The sequence below is a fragment of the Bubalus kerabau genome, chromosome 1 (genome assembly GCF_029407905.1).
Source record: "Bubalus kerabau isolate K-KA32 ecotype Philippines breed swamp buffalo chromosome 1, PCC_UOA_SB_1v2, whole genome shotgun sequence".
NCBI lineage: Eukaryota > Metazoa > Chordata > Mammalia > Artiodactyla > Bovidae > Bubalus > Bubalus kerabau.
In genome coordinates, this window is record NC_073624.1 from 33,238,843 (window position 1) to 33,256,288 (window position 17,446).

The 17,446-nt window shown below is 39.5% G+C and overlaps 1 protein-coding gene across 2 annotated transcripts in view; it reads right to left on the reverse strand.

Annotated features, from left to right (window-relative positions):
- The window catches only part of GYS2 (glycogen synthase 2), a 58,347-nt gene that overhangs the window by 6,266 nt on the left and 34,635 nt on the right, over positions 1-17,446 (reverse strand). For both annotated transcript variants that reach the window (XM_055566164.1, XM_055566165.1), the window contains exons 10-13: positions 16,989-17,067; positions 15,671-15,784; positions 3,407-3,533; positions 6-101 (exon numbers count right to left, since the gene is read on the reverse strand). In XM_055566164.1, coding sequence (XP_055422139.1) covers positions 6-101; positions 3,407-3,533; positions 15,671-15,784; positions 16,989-17,067 — 416 coding nt within the window. The remainder of the gene's footprint in view (positions 1-5; positions 102-3,406; positions 3,534-15,670; positions 15,785-16,988; positions 17,068-17,446) is intronic.

Below are 17,446 nucleotides of genomic sequence, written 5' to 3' on the forward strand. Positions count from 1 at the left end.
CTCACCATATGCAGTGGGGTCAGCCACATGCTCCTGCATGAAACAGCCAAAGCCAGAGAGATTGGTGGTCACACTGGGGATGCCCATCACAGTGCATTCAGCTGCCAGGGGAAACAGAAAAAGGCTTGGCTTCAGACCAGCAATTATACCCTCTTATACATCCAGAGAAGGAAAAAGCTCCAGTCCTAGTAACAGCAATGCTTGTTTTGTGCCAGGCACAGTACTAAGCTCCTTACATGCATGAACAAATTTAATCTTCTCGAGCAACCTGTGAAGTAAGGCTATCATTATCCCCATCTTACAGATGAAGACACTGAGACCCAGGGAGGTTAAATAGCTTGCCCAGCTTCACAAAGCCAGGGGATGTGGTGGAGCTGGGATTTGTAGCCAGGTGCCCAGCCCCAGAGCTGCTCAGAACTGCTACCTTACACTGCCTCTCTCTTTCCAGCTGCTTTTCTTTTGCTCTGTTCTAAGCTTGTGTCTCTAAATATATGGCAAGTTTATGCAGTAAGCCAACTCATTGGGAAAAGACCCTGCTGCTGAGAAAGACTGAGAGCAGGAGGAGAAGCGGATGACAGGAAGAGATGGTAGGATGGCATTACCAACTCAATGGACGTGAGTTTGAGCAAGCTCCAGGAGATGGCAAAGGACAGGGAATCCTGGCATGCTGCAGTCCATGGGGTTGCAAAGAGTCGGGAGACGACTGAGCGACTGAACAACACCAAAATACATTATGGACAAGACCAGTTCCTCCCCTCATTTTCATCTCTTTTGCCACCAATCTCTTCCACTTTCTTGGGTGCTCAGTAAAACCATGGTTTATTTCAATCTTCTATCACCTTTTAGTCAAAACCTTTTCTTTAGACAGTCTCAGATGTTACCACACTCAAGGATGATTGAATTGTTAACATGAAATTTATATTTAATTATGGAATCTTTCTTGGAATTTTTCTTAGTGGGGATGGGTGGATAAAAAAAATTTCCTCATGACCTATGTACTCCTATTCTGCAAGTATTTCCTCTTGGTTTGGCTGCAGAGAGTAGGGGTTTTCAAATTTGGGGGAAGATGGAAGAGGAGAGGAAATTGAATTAGGGATTATTGACTCATTTGAGAATGTGATGAAACCCTAGAACTCCTCCCCAGAAAAATTTTGCCTACAATTCTACAAAACTTCACAGATCCTTAGTTTTATTAAATACTCTTTTACACACAAATAATACAATTTCAGGCACCTTTATAAGCACCGTATGTGTCCACTGAATGAAATTAATGAAGTCAGTGTTTATCGTCATTGGGTTTTCTCAAAACATAAAACACAGATTTTAATACTTTCCAAAGTGAGAGTTAGCACCACATAAAGCAATTTTTCTAAAAAATCATCTAATATGCTAATACCAAACTTATACCACCAGAGTTTCTGCTATTTCTGTAATTCAAGTTAGGAAAGGAGGGGCCAACTTCTTTTAGTTAATTTAAAACAGAGAAGGACTCATTCACTATTTAGGATGTATTTCTCATACCCCCCTTTCCATCTACTTATCTTTTATAACACCTTTACTGGCCTTTATCTTAACAAACTAGATATAGCTCTTCAGGTTAAGTTTACCTTTGTCCTGTAATATTCTGGTGGGAAATAAGTTAGATAACCTTCTCTTTTTCCAGTATAAATGACTTCCCACATTCCGGCTGTCACTCATGTTTTGGTTTTGTCCTTTTTTGTCCTCCATATTTACATTTGAAAATTATATTACTTACTAGAAAGAACAGGAGTAACAAAATTGCCAGTTCATCAAGTGAATTGTTTCAATGTATCTCAAAAGATAGTTACTTTATTAAAAACAATTTAAGGTAACTGTGTGGGCATTTTACAAGTAAGGAGATACTGCCTTCAGGAAAGTGGAATTGGTGCTACAAGAGAAAGAACTGGAGGAGTCAGATTAGTAACTTTACTATGTCGTGTTTCAAGAATGGGTAATTCTTTATCAATCTTTCCCCAAACGTTCTAATGGTTTTACAGCTGCTGGCAAATTATTCTTGCTGGAGCCTAAGGTAATAAAAAAGGAACTTTATCAAAAGATGCAGAGCCTTGTCATTCCTATTGTAAAGATTATAGTATCCTATTTATATAGAATTTAAAATTCTATACTTAAATTCTGGGGTCAGAATGCAAAGATTAGAAAAACCTTTCTCATAATTCAGCCTATGACCGCTCCCACCCTTGCTGCTGCCCCTTACTTAGACCACGATGACACGGAGATGCAGAAGGCAAAATGTATTCATTATAAATAAAAATGTTTTCTGAGCCTTTTATTTTCAATTATAAATAGAATTATAGCTGTACTAGGAGGAAAATCTCTGATTACCAAAAAGATGGAAAAGTCATCAATGTCTTCTTTGCATTGGCATACAAAATAAATGTTTCCTTTTTAATTAGGCATTTCAGTACAAATACAAATTGATGGCTCCTGATGCCATTGACAACCAAGTTAGTAGGATACAGAAAAGAAAAAAAGACAGTGGATCTGAGAATCTACCACCTGTGGAAAAAAAGGGTCTGAATAGAATTACGTCATTGGCATAATGCCTATCACCAAACTGACATGCTATCTTTACCTCTTTTTCTGAGAGACAAGGGTGTGAAGATGACTTTTCACCATACATCTCTTTATACTATTTGTGTCTTTAACCATGTGAATGCATTACGTAATTAAAAGACAAATATATCCTTAACTTAAAAAGGGATTCTTCTGAAATAAATTTTATAACAATTTCAGAAACAATTGTTTCTCATATTAATCTCCTTGTAGTTAGTTTCTCCTTCATATTAATGGATAAGATTGGTGAATTTAACTAAAAAGATATATTCTTTATAAAATAGTCTTTTTCTTTGGAATGCAATAAGGCAAGAATTCAGATACAAAAATATGCCCAACCACAACCTCTTACACTTATATAAAAGATTACGTATTATGTTCTTGGGCTTCCCATGTGGCACTAGTCTTAAAGAACTTGTCTGCCAATTCAAGAGACATAGGAGAGGTGGGTTTGATCCCTGGGCTGGGAAGATCCCCTGAAGGAGGGCACAACAACCCACTCCAGGATTCTTGCCTGGAGAATCTCATGGACAGATGAGCCTGGCGAGCTACAGTCCATAGGGTCACAAAGAATTGGGCACGACTGAAGTGACCTTAGCATGCACACACGCGTTATGTCCTTATGCTTATGTCAGAAGCAACAAAGCGTAAATCTGACCTCTGGGATAGATCCAACCAAAATCACTTTAAAAACAAACAAAACCAGAACCTTAGTAGAAATGACATATCAACTTGGAATACTACATACATGTGTGTAGAATAATATTCTAATACAATTTAAAGCATCTCACAATCTATACATGTCACATACCTGGAGTATAACCCCAGGGTTCATAGTAAGATGGAAATACTCCAAGATGACAACCTCGGACAAACTCTTCATAATCCATGGGTAGCAAGGGGCTGGTGGAGGACAGGAACTCTGGGTGCAAAATCAACTGAAAGAGAAAAAAAATCTAATGAGAAAAAAGAGAAAAGAAAGAAGAAATTAGAGCAAAAAAATCTCCTAAAGTTTTTTTATTTCAGAATTTTGATACTATAGAATCATTGTGTTATAGACTCAGGGGAAAGAAAGAGAGATAAGGAAAAAGAAAAAGGAAAAGGTCTGGGTGCTTTTTCCTCCCTTCTCTATTCTCTGTGGTTATCTACTCCGAGGACTGATTTTCCCTTAAGTTCCCAGGCCTGGATTGGAGGATATAGAGTTGTGTCCATTTTTGTTCTCATGCTAAATTCATCCAACCCAACCTTTATTGACAGTAAAGGTTTTATTTGCTTTTCTAACTGCTGGCCCCTGTCTTGTTTTTCAATTTATTCCCACCAGGAACAGAAAAGAAAGGAGCTACCCTTCCACGCCAAGTGAAATGGAACTGAGGGCCAGTTGCAAGCTACCAAGGCGATGTCCCTGAACTGGAGACAGGAAGAAGAGCAGGACATCCTGATAGGATATTTTCACCATGTGAGTACAATGGTCAAAAATAACCTCCAGAGCAGAGGTTATAGAAAAATGCGGTAAACAACTAAGATGCAATGAATTTGAGCATTGCCTTTCCTTTTAGCATAATTGATTTAAGTTTATGCAATTTGATTTTACACAACAATTGTGTTTAAAACTGGCCCACAGCATTCTGAACAGTTAGCAATTGGCTCCCGGGCACTGGTGTGAGCCTTTTCTTGGACTGCGCAGCCTGTGCATGTGTGTATGCTAGTCACTTCAGTTGTGTCTGACTCTTTGCAACCCCATGGACTGTGTAGCCTGCCATGCTCCACTGTCCACGAGATTCTCCAGGCAAGAATACTGGAGTGAGTTGCCATGCCCTCTTCCAGGGGATCTTCCCAACCCAGGGATCGAATCTGTATCTCTTACGTCTCCTGTATTAGCAGGAGGATTTCCACTAGCGCCACCTAGGAAGCCCCGCAGCCTTTAATTTTCTGCCAAGGCAGAGACCAAACTGCAGCTATACTTGGACAGCTATGACTAGAATAGCTACTTAGCTGGTAACCTAGATAAATGAGTTCTATTTCTCTTATTTGTTAAAATGATGAATTATGAATTTTAATATAATTATCATATATAAATTATATTACTCCAGTACTACAGTACTTTAAAATCAGATTTTTCTAATTCATTTATTAGAATTTAACTTTCATAACTTACTTAGCTATGAGGAGAGGCTGATAGGTAACCTAAAATTGGTTTGGTGAGAACTTTAATAAAATGGAGAAATATAATTATATATATATAATATATATTTTCATATATAGTATGTTTTATATATTTTTATTTGTTTATATGTAAACATGTTTATATATAACTTGAAATAATGTCAAATTTACCGAAAAGTTGCAAGTATAATGTGAAGAGAATTAATATTTTTCCAGATCCATATGAGTATAAATTGCTGACTAGATGCTCATCATCCACAAATACTTAATGTGTGTTTCCTACAAACAAGAATATTCTCCCTTAAAAAACTAAAAATAGAGTAACCATATGATCCTGCAATTCTACTGCTGGGTATGTATCAGGAGAAAACTCGAATTTGAAAAGATACCATGCACCCCAGTGTTTATAGCAGCACTATTCACAATAGCCAAGACATGGAAGAAACCTAAATGTCCACTGATAGATAAATGGATAAATATGAAATATTACTCCATTAAAAAATGAAATAATGCCATTTGCAGCAACATGGATGGACCTAAAGATGATCATATTAAGTGAAGTAAGTCAGATAAAGACAAATATATGATATCACATATGCATAGAATCTAAAAGATGGTACAAATGACCTTATTTACAAAATAGAAATAGACTCATAGCCATAGAAAACAAACTTATGGTCACCAAAGGAAACAGTGAGGGAGAGGGGAAGAGAGATAAACTACAAGTTTGGGATTAACATATATACACTGCTGCTGCTGCTGCTAAGTCGCTTCAGTCGTGTCCGACTCTGTGCGACCCAATAGACGACAGTCCACCAGGCTCCCCCGTCCCTGGGATTCTCCAGGCAAGAACACTGGAGTGGGTTGCCATTTCCTTCTCCAATGCATGAAAGTGAAAAGTGAAAGTGAAGTCTCTCAGTCATGTCTGATTCTGTGCGACCCCATGGACTGCAGCCTTCCAGGCTCCTCTACCCATGCGATTTTCCAGGCAAGAGTACTGGAGTGGGGTGCCATTGCCTTCTCCAATATATACACTACTGTATATAAAATAAGTAAACAATGAGGTCCTACTGTATAGCACAGGAAATGAGACTTATAATACTAATAACTTATAATGGAAAAAACTAAAAAAGAATATATATGTATATAGAGCTGAAACACTTTGCTGTATGGTTGAAATGAACAATTGAAATAAGTGTGCTACTGCTACTGCTAAGTCACTTCAGTCGTGTCTGACTCTGTGCGACCCCATAGACGGCAGCCCCCCAGGCTCCCCCATCCCTGGGATTCTCTAGGCAAGAACACTGGAGTGGGTTGCCATTTCCTTCTCCAATGCATGAAAGTGAAAAGTGAAAGTGAAGTCGCTCAGTCGTGTCCGACTCTTAGTGACCCCATGGACTGCAGCCTTCCAGGCTCCTCTGTCCATGGAATTTTCCAGGCAAGAGTACTGGAGTGGGTGCCATTGCCTTCTCCGGAAAGAAGTGTATATTCTTCCAAAGAGATTATTTTGAAGAAAAAAAAAAATCTAATTTGGGATATACAGCAATAATGATGACAATAGTTGTCCAATACTTTATATATTATAAATCAGTTTCACATATATTACCTCATTTAATCTTAGCAACATTGTGTGATAAGGAGAGTAGACATTCTGATTGTCCTTATTTTATTCTATTTCTAGTTTTAAAAATAAGGAAACTAAGACTTTGCAAGCATATCTCAATAGATCCATAAATAGGAGATATGAAACACTGAAGAAGAAATGAAATGGTAAAATGTCCAAAACTAGTACCTATAAATGATGGTTTATTCAATCACAAGAGTCACAAATTGGCAAAGAAAATGGATAAAGTATTTTCTTCCACAAAACATGATTTTAATTCCTATTACATGCAAAGTGCTGCACTAGGAAAAGAGACCGAAGAGACAGACACTTGGCTGTGTCTACGTCTACAAGTCCGAAGCCCACTGTACTCTGTTGGCAAATATCAGCAAAGAGAGATTTGAAAGGCATTGTGCCTGCTTTTCCAAACTTAGGAAGATTTGTTCTCTTCAAAGCCCATTTGGAAACATGAAAACATCATGGCTCATTCGTTTTGTTCCCAGCCAAAGAGAATAACAGCACAACTAAAATAAGAACACAGCTGTTCTACATCCTAAAACAGCCAATGGCAGAAGCCCAGGGCAGAGGAAGGGATGTTAGAGGTCAGCCCAAGGTCATAGGGAGGATTAAATGAGATCCTGTGTGCAAAGCCCCCCAGCAGAGCAGCTGGTTCACAGCAAGACCTGGATCAGTCAACAGACAACAAAAACTTGTCAGGCTGTATTTTTCCTGGGAGGGAAGCAAGGTCCCCGGAGGTTAGTTTGCTTTCACAGTGAGCAGCACGGAGTCCAGATCTGAAATCTGCAGTCCACTTTTCTCACTATGCCTCAAAACTGAGGCAGGATCAACGATAAATTCAGATTCAAAATTATCTGCAATGCTTCCTGAGTCAAATGGTCACATTAATATAAAAAACTTGTCAATTCAGTTGGAGAGTTAAGAATCACTCTATAGCTGTCTATAAACATGCAGGTAATCCAATAGATACTTACACTGTCAAACTTTTAAAGGGCACTATTAATAAAATAAAATACCTAATTCTTCCAAAGTTTATCACAGTGCTTTGAATGTATATTGTTAGAGCTATTCTTTAGAAAACAAACTTACAGTTACCAGGAGCTAAGGCGGGGAGGGATAAATTTAGAGATGTAGATTGACACATACACACTACTATATAAAAAATAGGCTTCCCTGATAGCTCAAACAGTAAACAATCTGTCTGCAATGCAGGAGACCCGGGTTCGATCCCTGGGTCAGGAAGATCCCCTGGAAAAGAGAATGGCGACCTACTACGGTATTCTTGCCTGGGAAATCCCATGGACAGAAGAGCCTGGAGGGTTACAGTCCACGGGATGGCAAAGAGTTGGAAACAACTGAGCAACTGACACTTCCACTTTCATATATAAAATAGATAACAAGTAAATACCTATTCTATAGTACAAGGACTCTACTCAATATTTTGTAATGACCTATATGGGGAAAGAAGTTTTTTAAAAAAGATCTGATACATGTGTATGTATAACTGATTCAGTTTGCTGTACAGCAGAAACAAACACAACACTGTGAATCAACTATACTCCAATAAAAATTTAAAACAGGTAAAAAGAGGCTATTCTTTTATTTCTTTTCTGTGTGTTTGTCTTATATTGAACAGTGAATATCTGAAAATATTCATGAGCTTAACTACATAAACACAATTTCTTTGAGAAGCCTGCTAAACAGGGTACGTATGATTTATTTAGGGCTTTCTGGTGGCTTAACAGTAGAATCTGCCTGCCAATAGAGGAGACACCGGTTCATTCCCTGGGTTGGAAAGATTCCCTGCAGAAGGAAATGGCAACCACTTCACTATTCTTGCCTGGGAAATCCCATGGACAGAGGAGACTAGAGGGCTATAGTCCATGGGGTGGCAAAGAGTCAGACACGACTGAGGGACTAAACAACAACAGCCTCTTCTTTCCACTTTGCTCTCTCTTCCTTGTGTCTGGCTGCACCTCTCTGCCTGCTCTTCCTTTCCACTTCTTTATCCTTCACAGATATTTCTGTCAATAAGTTTTCATAACTACTCCTGTCTTGATATCTGCTTTTCAGAGGACAAAAATTGAGAAAACAGATGAGACATGATCACCAGCTCAAAAAACCCACAGTCTCTGGAGAAATGGACACATTAAATTAAAATATATAGAATTCAGTGTGATAACTCCTATAATTGCAGGAGATACAGACAAGGAAACAATTGTTCTGTCTGGAGTAGGTAAATGTATATTAAAGAAAAGTGTAAGAAAGAGATGACTCTGAGGTTGGATTCCAAAAGAATTGTTCAAGTAACAGAAATAAGATTATTTCAGAGGGAAAAAATATCAGCAATTACATAGAGGTATCAAAGTGTTTCATATGTTTAGGAAATAAGTTGCTTGTCCATTCCTAGCAATTGCTTGACTGTTATCATACTTTTTTAAAAACATCAATCTGTGTTTATTGTACATAATAAGCATCAAGCACAGACAGATCATCAGAGGAAGAGTCAAAAATTTAGATATGGATGTGACAAGAAATCAAATCACACTGGCCTCCAAAATCAAGTCCCCTGGGGGTTCTCAGTCCCTTTGCCAGATCCCCAGGTTGGGAATTCTGTTGTGGGTCCTAGAACTTTCTTAACAGTGGAGCATTTCTTTGGTATAATTGTTCTGCAGTTTGTGGGTCGTCTGCTCTATGGCTCTGTGGTGGGGCTAATGGCAACCTCCTCTAAGAGGGCTTATGCCACATGCTGTGTGACCCAGGTCTGCTGCACCCAGAGCTCCTGCCTCTGTGGCAGGCCACTGCTGACCCATACCTCAGCAGGAGACACTCAAACACTCAAAGGCAGGTCTGGCTCAGTCTCTGTGGGATCTCTGGGTACTGATGTGCAGAAGATTTTGTTTGAGCCCTCCAAGTGTCTCTGGCAGGTATGGGGTTTGATTCTAAATGCAATTTCACCCCTCCTACCAATCTGTTGGGGCTTCTTCTTTGCCCTTGGATATGGGGTATGTTTTTTTGGTGAGATCCAACATTCTTCTGTCGATGGTTGTTCAGCAGGAAGTTGCAATTTTGGAGTTCTCACAGGAGGAGATGAGCGCATGTCCTTCTACTCCACCATCTTGCTTCCCTCCAGGGAATTTGATTTTGGAGGCCAGTGGGATTTGATTACAGCACTTACACAGGACCAGGGAAACAGACTCTTGGAGGGCACAAACAAAGCCTTGTGCACATCAGCAGCCAGGAGAAAGGAACAGTGTCCTCACAGGAGACTGAGCCAGACTTGCCTGCGAGTGTCCAGGAGTCTCTGGCGGAGATGTGGGTCGACAGCGGCCTGCTGCAGGGTCGGGGCACTGAATACAACAGTGTCTACACACATCCTTTTGAAGGAGGTTTCCATTATCTTCATTACCCCTACCATAGTTTGGCCTCAGTCAAACAACAGGGAAGGAACACAGGCCGACCCATCAAAAGAAAACTAGAATAAAGATTTACCAAGCATGGCCCCATCTATCAGAACAAGACCCAGATTCCCCCACAGTCAATCTCTCTCATCAGTAAACTTCCATAAACCTCTTACTGAGCATGGCCCCATCCATCAGAACAAGACCCAGATTCCCCCACAGTCAATCTCTCCCATCAGAAAACTGCCATAAACCTCTTATCCTTATCCATCAGAGGGCAGACAGAATGAAAACCATAATCACAAAAAATTAACCAAACTGATCACATGGACCACAGCCTGTCTAACTCAATGGAACTATGAGCCATGCTGTGTAGGGCCACCCAAGACAGATGGGTCATAGGGGAGAGTTCTGACAAAACATGGTCCACTGGAGAAGGGAATGGCAAACTACTTCAGTATTCTTGCCTGAGAACCTCATGAACACTATAAAAAAGCAGAAGGATATGACACTGAAAGATGAACTTACCAGGTCTGTAGGTGCCAAATATGCTACTGGAGAAGAGTGGAGAAATAACTCCAGAAAAAAGGAAGAGACAGAGCCAAAGCAAAAACACCCAGCTGTGAATGTGACTGGTGATGGAAGCAAAGTCCAATGCTGTAAAGAAGAATATTGCATAGGAACCTGAATGCTAGGTCCATGAATCAAGGTAAATTGGAAGTGGTCAAACAGGAGATGGCAAGAGTGACAACTGACATTTTAGGAATCAGTGAACTAAAATGGACTGGAATGGGCGAATTTAATTCAGATGACAATTATATCTACTCCTGTGGGCAAGAATCCCACAATAGGCAAGAATCTATTGCTTCTAAGGAAGCAATAGAGCAGACCTCTTAGTCAACAAAAGAGTCCTAAATGCATAAATTAAGAGTCCTAAATCTAAAAAATGACAGAACTATCTCTGTTCGTTTCCAAGGCACACCATTCAATATTACAGTAATCCAAGTCTATGCCCCAACCAGTACACTGAAGAAGTTAAAGTTGAACAGTTCTATGAAGACCTACAAGATCTTCCAGAACTAACACCAAAAAAAGATGTCCCCTTCATCATAGCGGACTGGAATACAAAAGTAAGAAGTCAAGAAATACCTGGAGTAACAGGCGATTTTGGCCTTGGAGTACAGAATGAAGCAGGGCAAAGGGGAACAGAGTTTTGCCAAGAGAACATATTGGTCATAGCAAACACCTTCTTCCAACAACACAAGAGACAACTGTACACGTGGATATCACCGGATGGTCAACACTGAAATCAGATTGATTATATTCTTTGAAGCTGAAGATGTAGAAGCTCTATACTGGCAGCAAAATCAAGGCCAGGAGCTGACTGTGGTTCAGATCATGAACTCCTTATTGCCAAATTCAGACTTAAATTGAAGAAAGTAGGGAAAACCACTAGACCATTCAGATATGACATAAGTCATATCCCTTACGATTATACAGTAGAAGTGACAAATAGATTAAAGAGATTAGATTTGATAGACAGAGTGCCTGAAGAACTATGGACAGAGGTTTGTGACATTGTATAGAAGGCACTGATCAAGACCATCCCCAAGAAAAAGAAATGCAAAAAGGCAAAATGGTTGTCTGAGGAGACCTTACAAATAGCTGAGAAAAGAAGAGAATCTAAAGGCAAAGGAGAAAAGGAAAGATACACCCATCTGAATGCAGAGTTCCAAAGAATAGCAAGGAGAGATAAGAAAGCCTTCTTCAGTGATCAATACAAAGAAATAGAGGAAAACAATACAATGGGAAAGACTAGGGATCTCTTCAAGAAAATTAGAGATACCAAGGGAAAATTTCATGCAAAGATGGGCACAATACGGGACAAGAACGATATGGACCTAACAGAAACAGGAGATATTAAGAAGAGGTGGCAAGAATGCAGAAAACTATACAAAAAAGATCTTCATGACCCAGATAACCACGTTGGTGTGATCACTCAGCTAGAGCCAGACATCCTGGAGTGTGAAGTCATGTGGACCTTAGGGAGCATCACTACAAGCAAAGCTAGTGGAGGTGATGGAATTCCAGTTAATATATTTCAAATTCTAAAAGATGATGCTATGAAAGTGCTGCACTCAATATACCAACATATTTGAAAAACTCAGCAGTGGCCACAGGACTAGAAAAGGTCAGTTTTCATTTCAATCCCAAGGAAAGGTAATGCCAAAGAATATTCAAACTACCCCACAATTGCACTCATCTCATATGCTAGTATAGTAATGCTCAAAATTCTCCAAGCCAGGCTTCAACAATACGTGAACCGTGAACTTCCAGATGTTCAAGCTGGTTTTAGAAAAGGCACAGGAACCAGAGATCAAAATCAAGAGAGCTCCAGAAAAACATGAACTTCTGCTTTACTGACCATGCCAAAGCCTTTGACTGTGTGGATCACAACAAACTGGAAAATTCTTAGAGCTGGAAATACCACACCACCTTACCTGCCTCTTGAGAAATCTGTATGCAGGTCAAGAAGCAATAGTTAGAACTGAACATAGAACAACGGACTGGTTCCAAATTGAGAAGGGAGTACGTCAAGGCTGTATATTATCACCCTGCTTATTTAACTTATATGCAGAGTATATCATGAGAAATGCTGGGCTGGATGAAGCACAAGCTGGAATCAAGACTGCCAGGATAAATAGCAATAACCTCAGATATGCAGATGACACCACCTTTATGGCAGAAAGTGAAGAGGAACTAAAAAGCGTCTTGATGAAAGTGAAAGAGGAGAGTGGAAAAAGTTGGCTTAAAACTCAGCATTCAGAAAACTAAGATCATGGCATCCTGTCCCATCACTCCATGGCAAATAGATGGAGAAACAATGGAAACAGTTACAGAGTTTATTTTGGGGGGCTCCAAAATCACTGCAGATGGGGTGACGGCAGCCATGAAGTTAAAAGACACTTGTTCCTTTGAAAAAAAGCTATGACCAACCTAGACAGCATATTAAAAAGTAAACACATTACTTTGCCAACAAAGGTCCATCTAATCTAAGCTATGGTTTTTCCAGTAGTCATTTATGGATATGAGAGTTGGATGATAAGGAAAGCTGAGTATTGAAGAACTGATACTTTTGAACTGTGGTGTTGGAGAAGACTCATGGACTGCAAGGATATCCAACTAATCAATCCTAAAGGAAATCAGTCCTGAATATTCATTGGAGGGACTGATGCTGAAGCTGAAACTCCAATACTTTGGCCACCTGATGTGAAGAACTGACTCATTGGAAAAGACCCTGATGCTGGGAAAGACTGAAGGCAAGAGGAGAAGGGGACGATGGAGGATGAGATGTTTAGATGGTATCACCGACTCAATGGACATGAGTTTCAGCAAACTCCAGGAGATGGTGATGGACAGGGAAGCCTGGTGTGCTGCAGACTATGGGGTCACAAAGAGTCGGACACAACTGAGTGACTGAACTGAACTGTGACATGAAAGGTTCTGAGAAAAACAGAAATCAAAAGGGAAATAACATGCTTTCTTGCTCCCACTATTTTCTTTCCAAGATACAAAAAACTGAGAAGGACCAGTCTGGAGTAAACTACATGAGAATGATGACAAGTGTGTGTTGACATACTCTGTGGATAGAATCCTGCTGAAAAAATGTAGAGTGGTGCAGTCTTGGCAGCAATAGTCCTGCATTTCCAGGGGGTAATGTGCAGTCTGGCTCTTATATGTGTGCGATGTGTTGAAAATTTGGAAATTCATGAACACAAATGAGAAATTAAAAATCACCCATAATTCTATAGCACAGGGCAATATACACATATATGTGGGTCTATGTGTAGATTGTTTGAAATGAAAGGGTTAACACAATATGGAACATTTTATAAACAGCATGGATCATGTTCTACTATGAGCTCTTTCTACTATTATTAAAATTTCTCCTGCCTTGATTTCTTATGTATTTTCCTCTTTCTTTCTTTCCCTAATCTTTCATCTTTTAATCCTCTCTTGAGGTTTCCTTGTGTCAATATTTTCTTCATTCTTTCCACCTAGTCTTCCAACATGGCAAGGTCATCATTCCTTGGCCCCCACTACTGCCCACATACCAATAGCTCCCCTCACAACTGTCCTTATAAACCCCAGACCTATGTTTTCTAAGTACTTCTTAAGCATCTTAACTTGAATATCCCATATGTAACTTAATCTATGAAAAATTGAACTTCATTTGAGATATGACCCTCAAACCAACTTCTTTTAAAGCTTTTCCTTAGGTTCTAGAAAGTGTGGGTTACATACTGAAGCCTTGCTTTCTGCCTATTTCTCACTATATGTCTACTGGTCACTTAAGTATGGTCTTTTTCTGCAGGCAACCATTTCTTCCATTGTTTCATCCTCTCCAGAACTTCTGAGAAGGCCTTTGGTAGTGGCCCTCAGTATCTCTCACCTGGACTGTTGCTGTTGCTGCTGCTGCTAAGTCACTTCAGTCATGTCCAACTCTGTGCGATCGATCCCATAGACGGCAGCCCACCAGGCTCCCCCATCCCTGGGATTCTCCAGGCAAGAACACTGGAGTGGGTTGCCATTTCCCTCTCCAGTGCAGGAAGTGAAAAGTGAAAGTGAAGTTGCTCAGTCGTGTCCGACTCTTAGCGACCCCATGGACTACAGCCTACCAGGCTCCTCCATCCATGGGATTTTCCAGGCGAGAGTACTGGAGTGGGGTGCCATTGCCTTCTCCGGACTCTTACAGTAGGTCCTTAACTTGTCTCCATGACATCCACTGATGCCTATGTCAACGATTGAGTGCAGGATGAGAAATACATTTAAGAATAGATTGTATTTTCCCAAGAGGCTTTACAGAGAAGAGTAGAAAAACATTTAAAAACATCAAGAGCGGGTAGAGTTAAGGCAAAGCTTGTTTTTTCATGTGGAAAAATTTCAGAAATATTTGTAAACAACAAGGGAAAAAGCTAGTAAGCCTACAATATAGAAAAGGATAAACAGGGTGCATTTCCTAAGAATGTGGGAGGAAATAAGGTCCCAGAAAAACTTACAATCTGAAGGAAAAGAAGTAAAAATGAGTCAAAATCTAGATGTGAGGCCAGTATGAAGGGACTGTGAAGGAATTAGAATTCATATCATCTTAGAATTCATATCATCTGCTAAAGGCAAAAGAAAGAAGGGACACTGGGACCTTCCTTTCGAAAAGATAGGTAAATTCTTGTGACAACTTGATCTTGAATGCTGGTGGATGGAAGTGAGTAGGAATAAGCTATGATCTGTTGACACATTTACCCTTGTCTCCCACACCTAACCCCATGCCTAGAACATAACACACCCTCAGTAAACATCATGGAGATTAAGCTCCACTGCAGCAGAAACCAGGTCTTATTCAACACTGTGCTTCATCACTGGAGAAACTCAAAGAGTCAAAAGAACAAATTAGTCTATAGGAAATTACATAAAACCATCATTAGCCCCATTCTCTGAAACTTGAATCTTCTCATACTATGCCCTTAAATTGAACTTTATGAGGAAGAAACAAAGACAATTTATGTTAATCTCTGAGATTCATTCATTAAACAATTCTTAGACCATATGTGTTTCCTTAAAAATGAGGCCATTTCCTGACAGTATTTTACAATGAAAATGAAAGCTGCATTACAACTCAAAGCCATAAATAGTATTCAATTATTTTTAAGAATGATACCAACATAGTCACTTTTTAATTGCTCAAGACAGGAAACAGAATTAATTTTCCTTTAGAAGTATCATTTACAATATTTCCGATAGATGTTAAAACAAACAAGGGATGCTTCTAACAAATTCTCAAAAACCTGTCCTCTATGATTTTGAAATGTCCTGCATAAACAATGAGTTGTACCTTGACTCTGTCTGTGCGGCTATTGAAGAGCCCAATACGTCTAATGGTGCTGAGGATGGGATCGGTGGAATCATCGATCATGTTGTGAGTGGTCACTGGGGGCAAAGACTGCCGCTGGAGGAGCAGAGGGAAGAAAATGTCAGTTCAGGAAAAGAATTACTAAGTGTGACTAATTTCAGCAATAGGTCATCGGTGATATGTCATCCAACCTTTATGCCTTTATGGTCTGAGATGCCACTTAATGAGGGGTTGTCTGTGTATGTCATAGGAAGACAACAGGTTAAAGAACTTCCTTCCATACTCTGAACACCCGATGCTTTTGTTCACCAGCAGCCACTCTATGGAAAGCCTAGACTTCTTGAAGCTTCCTGAGACTTGAAGTAAGTCCCCAACATACGAACCTTCAAGTTGGGAATTTTCAAAAAGATGCAAAAGCACATTCCATCAGCATCAGATGTGTGTGAAATTGCAGCTTGCCCTCCGTCTCCTATTGCTGGTGGTCCTTCAGCTCTACCATCTCCCACCTCTTCTACCTCCTCCAGTCAGTAACTCCTCTTGCCTGTTCATTTGATGCCAGCCCCCGTACACCAGCTGTTGGACTGTCCTACTTTCAAGGTACTGTATTGTGAGATTAAAAATGTTTATTTTTTGTGTTTGTTTTTATGTGTTATTTGTGTGAAAAGTATTATAAACCTATTACAGTACTGTACTATATAGCCAATTACATTAGCTGGGTACCTAGACTAACTTCATTGGACTATTGAACAAAATGGACTTACGAACATGCTCTCAGAATGTTAGCTCATTCATATGGAGGGGACTGACTGTATTTGGAATAAGAATGGAAGTCCTGGTGAGCTACTCTGCTGGTTCCCACTAGGGGGCTGTTCTCCAATGCCTCCCTGTTAATAATAAGATGGCTATACACGGCTAACACAATTATCTTTTTAACAATTCCACTCGACTGAGAAACATTCACCTTTTCTCTAGAGTGACTCCGAAGTCTATGCTTTTTGAAAACTTTAGGCACTTTTTTTGTCATTGGAATATACATAGTTTTTCAATTGGCATAGAGGTTCCAAATGAATTTTTAAAGTAGATATGAAGACAAGTTCCATGAGATTTGTTTATAGGAGCCTTGAAAAACCACTGGTGAAAGAGAACTCTCAAAGGTGTCCTTTAGGTAAATACCTAAAGATGATTTTTCTAGCTCTTAGGTTTAAAAATTTCCCAAATTAGCCCATTTCAAAAAATTAAGATATTGATCTAAATAGACTAACAATTATGGGAAGTAATGGGCATTTTTTTCCTTTATTACCTGAGTTGAAAAGATAGCTCTTTTCATAATTGTCATATCATCTCGATCCAAAATATTGTTCATGTCAGGAATTTCTCCTCTGTGGGGAAAATAGTTTTAAAAGTCAAAATAAAAACAGCTAGCACTAACCGACTGTTTCCTATGCGTCAAACACCATTTCAAGCAATTTTAAAATAAATCTAAAACATACATAGTTTCCTGATGAAGCTCACAGGCAAATTCCAAAGGGCAAGGAAGTTCGATAAAAGAATACCTTTGCTAGCATAAAAGAAAACTGAAATTAATTTTTAAAGCATTACTGTTGATGACCAGGAGGATACTTTCATAATATTTTGCCTACTTTAACAATTATAGGAAGTGAGTACTATGTTCTACAGTGGCCATAACTTTTCCATCTGTAAGTTGATATTTTAAAAAATTATGTATTTATTTTTGTCTGTGTTGCTGTGCGGGCTTTT